General features: G+C 38.2%; 1 protein-coding gene across 1 annotated transcript; it reads right to left on the reverse strand.

The window, feature by feature from the left end:
• Window positions 1-1,142: 1,142 nt before the first annotated feature.
• LOC142171940 (uncharacterized) lies at window positions 1,143-1,751 on the reverse strand. Its single transcript, XM_075235666.1, has one exon. The coding sequence runs from the start codon at window positions 1,749-1,751 to the stop codon at window positions 1,143-1,145; it is 609 nt and encodes a 202-aa protein (XP_075091767.1).
• Window positions 1,752-11,099: the final 9,348 nt, after the last annotated feature.

An 11,099-nucleotide genomic window follows, 5' to 3' on the forward strand; every position in this document is an offset into this window, starting at 1 on the left:
TTCCCAATACATCTTTGGCCTACCCCTTCCCTTCCTCAAGCCCGCCATGGTCAACCTCTCAGACCCCTTGACCGGGGCATCTATGTCTCTCCTTCTCACATGTCCAAACCATCGTAGCCTCGATTCCTACAACTTGGCTTCCACAGATGCCACTCCCACCTTGTCACTAATAACTTCATTCCTGATCTTGTCTTTCCTGGTATGTCCACACATCCATCTCAACATCCTCATTTGATCTACGCTCATCTTCTATACATGGGACTTCTTGACGGGCCAACACTCAGCTCCATACAACATAGACGGTCTAACCACCACACTGTAAAATTTTTCCTTAAGTCTAGGCAGAATATTCTTATCGCATAAAATCCCCGAAGCTAGCCTCTATCTCATCCAACCAGATCCAATATGGTGGGTATCATCCTCGTCAATCTCCCCGTTGCCTTGTATTACTGACTCAAGATACTTGAAACTATCTCTCGTGGGAATGATTTGGGTATCAATCCTTACTTCCACTTCTTCTTCATGTCTCTCATCACCGAACTTGCACTCCAAGTATTAAGTTTTTGACCTACTCAACTTGAAACCTTTGGACTCCAGCGCCTGTCTCCAAACTTCTAACCTAGCGTTCGCGTCTCGTCAATTATAACTATGTCGTCAGCAAATAACATACACCATGACACCCTCCCTTGTATGTGTCATGTCAGCACATCAAACGCTAGAGCAAACAAAAATGGGCTAAGGGTTGATCCCTGATGCAACCCCATCTCCACAGGGAAATGTTCTGAGTCTCCTCCCGCAGTCCTCACCTGAGTCTTAGCACCTTCGTACATGTCCTTAATCACCCTAATGTACGCTATCGGAACTCCGCTAGCCTCCAAACATCTCCATAGCACCTCCCTTGGGACTTTGTCATAAGCCTTCTCAAGATCAATGAACACCATGTGTAAGACCTTTTTCCTCTCCCTATACTGCTCCACCAATCGTCTCACAAGGTGAATGGCTTATGTAGTTGACCGTCCCGGCATAAATTCGAACTGGTTCTCAGAGATAGATACACCTGTCCTCACTCTCTGCTCTACCACCCTCTCCCAAACCTTCATAATGTGACTAATCGGCTTGATACCCCTATAGTTGTTGCAGTTCTAGATATCACCTTTGTTTTTGTACAACGGACTCATCAAACTCCATCTCCAATCTTCGGGCATCTTCTTCGTCTTGAAAATTACGTTAAACATGCTAGTAAGCCACTCCAAGCCTACCCTACTTGCTACTTTCCAAAATTCCACCGGGATCTCGTCAGGCCCAGTCGCCTTACCCCTGCTCATCTTACATATTGCCATATCAACCTCCTCGCACTTAATACGCATACAAAACCCAAAATCTCTCTGACTCTCTGAGTTCTCCAACTCGCCCATCACGATGTTCCTATCCCCTTCCTCGTTTAAGAGTCTATGGAAGTACTCCTGCCATCTACGCCTGATACACGCCTCTTCCACCAATACCTTACCATCTTCGTCTTTGATACACCTCACTCGATCCAGGTCTCGAGCCTTCCTCCCCCTAATCTTGGTTAACTTGTACAGTTTTCTATCCTCTCCTTTGCCCCCAAGATCCACATACAATCTTTCAAAAGCTACAGTCTTAGCTGCTGTGGTCGCGAGCTTTGCCTCTCTCCTTGCCTTCTTATAACACTCCCTATATGGCCTCCGCTCTTCCTCGTCTGTGCTCCCCACTAGCTTTAAATACGTCATTTTCTTAGCTTTCACTTTTCCTTGGACCTCCCTATTCCACCACCAGTCCCCCTTTGTGGCCACCCGAGTAACCCTTCGAGACCCCAAACACCTCCCTAGCAGCTTCCCTAATGCAGTTCGCCGTCGTTGTCCACATACTACTCGCGTCCCCACTTATCCTACAGGCCCCCATAGCCAACTGATTCACCCCCAACTCCTGAGCCTTTCCCTTAGTCAAGGCTCCCACTTGATCTTAGGTTGGCCATACACCGCTCTCCTCTTCCTTGCTCCCTTGACCTCCAAGCCCATTACCAAGAGCCTATGTTGCGTCGACAGACACTCACTCGGGATAACCTTGCAATCCTTATAAAGGCCCTTATCACCTCTCCTGAGGAGAAGAAAATCAATCGGTGTCTTGGAAACCCTACTCCGAAAAGTGACCAAGTGTTCCTCCCTCTTATTAAAACCTGTGTTAGCTAGCACCAAGTCAGAAGCTTTAGCAAAATCCAACAACGAAGTACTTTCCTCGTTCCTAACCCCAAAATCGAACCCGCCATGCACCTCGTCATAACCCCTAGCCGTCTCCCCAACATGACCATTAAAGTCACCCCTATGAAAATCTTCTCAGACTGCGGGATACCACGCACAACCTCATCCAAATCCTCCTAGAAGCGCCTTTTGTCCTCCTCACTTAGTCCCGCTTGATGCGCGTAAGCACTAATCACATTAAAAGTGAACCCATTAACCACTAGCTTAATAATCAACAGACTATCATTCACCCTCCTAACATCCACCACTAACTCTCTGTGATCCTTATTAACTAAAATACCTACCCCGTTCTTACCTCCAACACCCCTCGAATACCAAAGCTTATACTCATTAACATCCCGAGCCTTCGTACCCCCCATCTAGTCTCCTTGACACATGCTATATTAATCTTTCGCTTCTTTAGAATCTTCCCCAACTCTATCGACTTACCCGTCAGTGTCCCTATGTTCCAGGATCCAACTCTCAACCTTGTGAAATCCCGACCCCCTTGCCATCCTTGCTTCCCACCCGCTGACCCACCCGAGGACACGACCTTACACTACCATCTCTCAGACTAGCCACTACACTGGCAAAAACACAGGGATATAAACTAAGCCTTAACTACTACAAATACAGATGGTCAGGTAAAGCGTAAAACAAGCAAAGCCTAAATATAAACTGAAATGTGATGTAACTTGAGCATGCAAAAGACACTAGTGATACAACTAATGGCAGATAAATGCAAGCAAGCCGAAGGAAATACAATAATCAAGGATAAAAGGCAGCCGACAGAATATTAACAAATAGCAAATTCTAAGCAAGAATGGTAGAACCTGGAGTCCCAACGGTGCCAAGAAAGGTGTTGTCCACAGCAGCTAGGGTGTTCATAGTTCGGTTTGGGTCGTTTTTTTCCTAAAACGAAACCAAACCAAGTAAGTCGGTTTTTCAAATATTGAAACCAAACCAAACCAAACCAATTAAGTCAGTTTTTTATCGATTCGGTTTTTGTCGGCTTTTCGATTTTTTCAGTTATTTATCACTTTTTTCTTAAATATGAGACACACTACCAAATGCATATTCCGGCGACTGCATTTTCATTGTAACACTATCAAATCAATTGCTCTTTGAGAAATCTATCATTTACCAAGATATATTGATGATAATTAAATCAAATAGTGATGAATAATTTAAGTACTCAATTAAAAATCGATTATTTTTAACATAAAATAAATTCTTGTACTTAGCAAAAGAAAACTACCAATCAAACTAGAATGTAAAGGCAAAGAATTAGATTAATATAATAGAAAAGAACTAAACTAAAAATACAAATGACTAATATGTACTATATATATATATATATATATATATATATATATATATATATATATATATATATATATATATATATATATATATATATATATATATATATATATATATATATATATATATATATATATATATATATATATATAGAGAGAGAGTCGGTTTTTTTCGGTTATTTTTTGATTAAAACCAAAACCAAACCAAATTTGATCGGTTTTTAAAATTCAAAACCAAAACCAAACCAAACCTAAAAAGTATCAATTTTTTGGTCGGTTTGGTTCGGTTTTCGGTTTGGTTAGGTTTTTCAGATTTTTACGAACACCCTTAACAACAACTATGTTCTGGATGTTCCCGCGCGCGTCGCCAGAGGATTGCCAGAAAATCGTCTCCGTGCAAAATCCTTGTTGTCGCTGCAAGGTCTAGGAATTCGACCAACAGTGATAATGGAAGGGGAAAGAGAAGACGGGGTAAAATCAAAAGGTAATGGATACCGCCACCGTTGGGCTATGGAAGTGGGGAATCGAGAGGCGGGAGATGGAGGGGGCGGAATGGAAAACCAGAAGAAAAAAGATGGGGAAATTAAGAAAAAGAAAGCAAGAGAAAGAAAGAGACGAAGTAGTAAAAATGGGGAGAAAAAGAGAAGAAGAAGAAAAAGAAGAAGACAAGGGAAAGATAAAGGAGAGGGTGGATCCGAAAAACCAGAAGAGAAAGGGGGAGGGGAAGAAGAAGAAGAGAGTAAGAGAAGAAAGAGACGAAGAGAGAGGACAGGAGGACAGGGGGTGCGGGCTTACCTGGGTCCGTTGGTCGCCGATTATACGCCGACGGCTGGCGGTGGTGGGGGGTTGGGGCAGAGGTACGTTAGATCGATAAAGAGAGACGTTACAACTGACAGTCCGCAAAATATCGCCCCTGTCATTGTCTCTTTTTTCTATATATATGGGACATTTTCCTAAGAAACCCTAATAGTACAAGTGCAGAGAATATCCACTAGAATGTTCCCTTTTAATATCATATCCTGACAAACTAGCCGTTATAGCTCCTATCATTAATATTCATCCTCGACCTCGACCCTTGTTGACATCTCGACTACGGCTCTTGTCGACATCTCGACTACGGATCTTGTCGACACTTCGGCTAACGACTTTGCTGCTTCTTGGGTCGCTTCGACCAATGTCGACTCGAGAATCCTTCCCATAATATTATCTTGACTTGGGTATTCTAGAGACAGATTTTGCCTCATACAATTACAGCCCCTCATTTGTGGCTATATTTGTGGTTTGTAGTTGTTATTATTATACTTATCATTTGAGTAAAATTAACAAAACATCTCTCCATTAAAAGATGGACGGGGAGAGCGAAGAGGGTAGAAGTAGATGCAATGTTAATTTAGCTAGAACATTATATTATTTTGAATGTTGATGCTTTCTGTATATTTCGATAAAGAAAGGCTAGGGCGCAGGTAGTGTAGTAGCTACGTGTTCGGATAAATACACATTAGCTTTAAATATGTAAAATATTTAATTGCGAATGCAACAACTAAAACGAATTAGGATTTGGTGATATGATCAGAACTAAGGCTGACAAGTGGGTCGGTCCAGGCTCGGGACCGCGGGCCAAACGGGCCAGGACTGTTTGGACCGATTTTAGTGGGCCTGGGTCGGTTTCGTGGGCCGGTCCTATGCTTTGGGCCCGCCAGGCCCGGGACCATTTGACCCGCTAGGGACTGGGACCGGTCCCCTTAGCAGGCCAAACGGTCCCAAAGGCTATTTTTTTTAAAAAAAAAAAAAAAAAAAAAAAATATATATATATATATATATATATATATATATATATATATATATATTTTTTTAAAAATATAGTCGTTGGGCTGTCAAAAATAGCCGTTGGCTATTTATAAAATTGCCATTTAACCCCCCCAACTTTGTCTTAATCCCAAACTTTTTATAATTACACTTTTTCCCTATTTTCACTTTTTCCCTATTTTCAACTATAAATACCCCCTCATTCTTTCATTTTTTTCTTACAAAATCATCAATCTATCACAATCTCTCTCTAATTTTCTTCTATAATTGCTACTATTGCTTACTTTATTGTTACAATTTGTGAAGCAATTGTGAAGTTGGTGAATTGAAGTCTTCAACGATAATCAATTTTCAACAAGTTGTTCGTCAATTCGGTAAACTCGTTCCAACTCTTAAGTTTTAATATTATAATTTTATTTATTTTGTTTATTTTTTATTACTTTATTAATTAAGATGGCTTCCTTAAAATTTTTTTTGGTAAAAATAAGGAAAAATTCAAGAGTGACGAATCTAGTGCTCATCTGTTCCTCCTCCACTACCCCGGGCTCCCCGAACCAAACTCCATATCCATTCTACACCTGCTATTCTTGATAGCGATAATAGTTTATTACAATTTACTGAAAGTCAATTTTTTCATAATATTAGAGCTGGTGAACAATTAGACCATGAATTAATGAATGCTCTTTATTCTAATCCAACTATTGATGAAAATGATGACGAGAAAATAGATTTTGATGAAACTCAACCGGATGATGATACACCAACTAGTCCTGCTCCTGATGTTAACCCAACTAGTGGTAACCCTGCTAATCCAAATGATGCCCCATTTGATACTCCTGTTACTACCCCTACTTTTTCTAGACAACCTAGCAAACGGACGGAAACATCTCCCGTTTGGCCATTTTTTACTCAACTAATTCCAGAAAATAAGGCTAAGTGTAAAACTTGTGGCACGGAGTTAGTTTTTAAATATTTTGGATCGCGGGAGGGAGGGAGAGGGGGAGGGGGGAAGGGACGGGAACTTTGGCTAGACACATAATGAAACACCCTCAAGATAGAGTGAGATATCTTCGTCTGAAAGCTTTGGCCGAGGGGAAAAGTCTACCTACTCCTAGTCAGGTTGACCCTAGTACCGGTTCAAATCAATTTCAACCGGGAATTAACACTGTTACCGGTGGTATTTTATATTATGATCCAAAAAAAGATCGGGAAGAATTGGCAAAAATGGTAACTGTTATGTGTTTACCCTATAGTTTTCCTTCTGACCCTAACTTTGTGCATTATATTAGAATTTTTTTTAATCTTACTTATAAAGATTTTTCTCGCACAACCGTAAAGAGCGATATTTATAAATATAAACATGAATATGAACAATATTTGTGCTATTTATTTACTCATATAAATTATCGTGTTACTATTACAACTGATATTGGTAGAAGTGGTAACGACTGTGATTACCTTACTGTTACCAGTCATTGGATTTATGAGGATTGGATAATGCAAAAGCGCATTATTTCTTATAGAATAATTAATTCACGTCACACAGGGCATCTTATTGCTAGCACAGTTACAGATATTTGTAGATATTTTTGCATTAGTGATAAAATAATGTCAATTTCAATGGATAATGCTACTAGTAACACAAATGCTATAGCATTGCTTACCACTACGCTAAATCCTGCATTTAGTGATATTTTTCATGTTAGATGTATTTGTCATATTTACCATTTAGTTGTGGGTGATGGTATGAGAATTTTAAATATTGAAATTGAAAAGGTTAAAATGGCTCTTAACTGACTTTTTTATTCAAATCGTAGAAGTAGACTTAGAAAATATTTTAAAAGATGCGATGAATTTGGCCTAAGAGAAAGAAAGGTTCCTAAACCTTGTCCAACTAGATGGAATTGCATGTATGAAAGTTTGGTTGTTGCATATGAATATAAAAACCCCATAAACTCAACATTTAATGTACATGTAAGTGATGATAATGAGCACCTTACAAATGAGGATTGGGCTAATGTTAAAATACTTGTAGATTTTTTAGAAAAATTTTATATTGCTACAAATGAATTTTCTGGGCAATATTATCCTACTATTTCTAACTGTTTAATTTATATTGCAGAATTTGCAAATTTGTTTGCTCATTTTTCAGAGGGTGTGGAAATTTATAAACTTGCTATTGATTCTATGAGAAAAAAGTTTAAATTTTTTTCCCTATTCCCCTTATCTATGGTGTTTCTGCTTTATTAAATCCTTGTATGAAATTAGGAGGTCCTCATTTTTGGTATAAAACTGTTTATAATGGTTTAGCAGTTGAAGATGAGGAATTGTCTCAACTTCCGGAAGCAATAGCCTCAATTAGAATAAATGCTCAAACTATTTTTAATACTTATCAAGTTGCATTAAATCATGCTAGACCAAATGTTCCAACTCCTTCTTCTTCTGATTCTCAATCATCTAAAAGAACTGCGGAAGTAAGAGCACTTAGTGCTTGGGCGGGGTTTAGGGGTTCTCAAGGTTCTAGTAGTAGTGATTTTTCACAACTAAATGAGCTTGAAGTTTATTTGTCGCAGAAAATTGAGGAAGTGAATCCCAACGGCTCCTTTAATCTTTTGGAATGGTGGAAGGACAAAGAAAAAAACTTTCCGGTTCTTTCAAGGATGGCCCGAAATATTTTAACTATTCAAGCCTCAACAGTGGCATCAGAGAGCGCTTTCAGTCAAGCAAGACTTTAACTCGGTGATTATAGAGCGTCTATGAGGGAGAGCTTGGAAAAATCAGTACTTTTCATAGATTGGATCCGGTCGGAAAGAAAAAATTTTGGACTTGCCGAATCATAACCAGATAAAGACGAAACTTACGAAGAAATGCTAGCTGAACTTGCGGAGGTTGTTGCTTCGCCTGGAAGTGGCGATGACCAAGCTACTTTTCCGCCACCACCAACGAAAATTCCTCCGAACCTTGATAGATTTATAAAGTTTGTAAGAGATACCATGTAACTTGTATGAACAAAAATTAATATGTATTATGTAACTTGTATTTTGGCACATCTTGATTAGTTTCTTTTTCTTCTCAATGGTGGTATTAGCACCTTGTTGTGCCAATTTCATAGGGGGATGAAGACTAAGAAAGATATTGTCATATTTTTTAATGCTATAATAAAATTATAAGGCATTGCTTTGAATATCTCTTTACAATATTTTCGTCTTTAGACTTTAAATTTGAATTAAAAAATATTTAAAAACTTAGGTCACAATTTTATAATAAATTTTACAAGGCATTGCCTTAGATGTTATTTTTAACATTCTTTTGTCTCTAATTTCTATTTAATTTTTTTTTAAAAAAAATCCGTTAGGCCTACTTAACCCATTTAACCCGTGGGCCGGGACCGTTTAGTCCGGGACTGTTTGACCCGTTTAATTTGGGATCGTTTGGACCGGCCCACTTAGCCCGTTTAGACCCACTTGCCACCCTTAATTAGAACCGATAACCTTTAAATCCTGACTTCATCTCTGAAGAAATACATAAGATATGGAAAATAAATCTTAAAGTTATTATTTTTTAGATATGCTATCAATTAGAGAGACAAAGGTTACAACTGGTTCAAGTTTACTAAAATTCATTGACGAAAAAGAATAATCCAAAAAGATAGTAGTATATTATTTGCTATAATTTATAACAACCGAGGAACAAGTATTGAAGGAATTTTGTTAGAAGGAGAAGAGAGAGAGATAATATTAGAGATGGGGGACTACAACCCAACAGCCATGCCAAACAGCTGGGCATTAGGTAGTAGGTACGACGTACGAGTAACAGAAACGGATACGCATATCTCCTCTCTCCTATCTTTCTCATTTATTATTATCTCTGCCCTCCCCCCACTTTATTTAATTTTTAATTACTAGTACTATATTCTATTTTACTAAAATTTTAAATCTAAATCCTTTACCCGTTTTAGTATTCACACTAAAATCTAGGGTCCGATAATAGAGATTACTCAAAGTTTCATTAAATAAAGAGAAAGTGGATGTGAAGGAAGGTCGTAGGAAAGTGACTAGTGTTTTTGGGAAGCGTGTATGAGAGCGTGGGTTACCTGATCCGTACAGGTATTACTTTATGCAGAAGGACGGTTTCATGCACATCTTTATAGGAACAATTTTTTTGCGTTAATTTTTAGTTAAGCGTTAGATATAAAATTAAGAAATATATGTAAATTATTAAATAACTAGAATTTTAATACTAGTATATCTTATACTAAAAAAAGAATATTAAAAAAGAGGCGGTGACCGATTGACGGGTAGTAGCAAGGTTATCATGGTGATAAAAGGCCGTTGGAGTTGCAATTAGAATGAAAGGAGGGATATGTATATTCAAGGAAGTTGAAGGGGTTTAAGAATAAAAAAATAAGAAAACAGGCTGGACTGACAGGATTGTAGTAATGATTCGCCTTCCGATTCGGCGACCAAAGTTGTCGTTTAGTGCCAGCTCAGCACATCCGTGCGGCCGTTTCATTTTCAGGAGGGGGTTGGGGTTGAAAAGAAAACAAAGAAAAAATTAAAGGAGTGGGTAGATAAATATCCCATCCCCATAAAAAAGAAAAGAAAAGTTATATGCTCTCCAGGCTGTCAACTGCAGTTTCTGTTTGCTTTCAGTCAAAGCTGATGGCCTCACTCTCTTTCTATTTTTTTTTTTTTTTTTTTTTTGTCTTTTCAATCATCTCCTCAACCGTTACCCTAATCTTCTCTCTCTCTCTCTCTCTCTCTCTCTCTCTCTCTCTCTTCCACTCACACCCATACTTATTTTAATTAGTAAAATATAAATAAATGTGTCATGATTTCAGTTACAAGTCACTTGCTTTATTTCTCTTTAATAAAGTCTTAAATCTACAGAGGATGTTCATCATTCTTTAACTGATTTACTGTGTATGAATAATTCGAGTTTAGATTAACTCATTCTTTAACTGGGATATATTTACCAGCTCATCCAATGCAAGCCCTTTAAATAAACATTTAGGGTATTACTAGGAAGTGTGGTGGAATAATTAAAAATGTTAATATGATATTTCTACGTACAAAAAGAACCTCTTGATAGAGGAAGTGTTACTAATTTAATCGACCTATTCAGTTCAAATTAATGGATCAATAAATTTTAAATACTAAATATCAATCATAAGGGAAAAATGAAACATTTTCAGCACTATTAATCTGATTCGAAGTTAAAATTTGTTTTCACCATTTTGCTTCTTATTATTCGTACATAGTGGCACCCAAATTACCAGGTAACAACCTCTGACTCTGTTACATTTCAACTTTTGTTTGTTTCCATTAGAACCAAACAAATTTCCTTGGGTACGTAGGTTAGTGGGAAAAGAGGCAAAGTTGAAGAAAAAACAAAGAAAAAAAGAAAAGTAATGTACACGCAGCTTATAGAAAAAGAGGAGGAACAGCCTCTCTAAAACTTTATCCAAAGCCTACACCCCCCCCCCCCCCAAAATAATCTGTTATTGTGTAAATCAGTGTAATCTTTCTTTGTGACGCGTGTCCCTGTTTACAGCTGTATTCCATCTCTAATTTTCAACCGCTTTCCCTATCCCTCTTTTTAAAAAAAATATCAATCGGTGCCCATAACGATTACAACTCTTCCCCACTTACCGGCTTTACCGGTCATCCCTTTGCCCTTTTATACCCTCTTCTCCCATATATAAATCTCCGCT

The sequence above is a fragment of the Nicotiana tabacum genome, chromosome 17 (assembly GCF_000715075.1).
Source record: "Nicotiana tabacum cultivar K326 chromosome 17, ASM71507v2, whole genome shotgun sequence".
In the NCBI taxonomy this organism is placed as follows: Eukaryota; Viridiplantae; Streptophyta; class Magnoliopsida; order Solanales; family Solanaceae; genus Nicotiana; species Nicotiana tabacum.

Bases quoted from the DNA above. Each gene is read 5' to 3' on its own strand.
- LOC142171940 (XM_075235666.1), bottom strand. From the start codon at position 1,751: ATGACGTATTTAAAGCTAGTGGGGAGCACAGACGAGGAAGAGCGGAGG.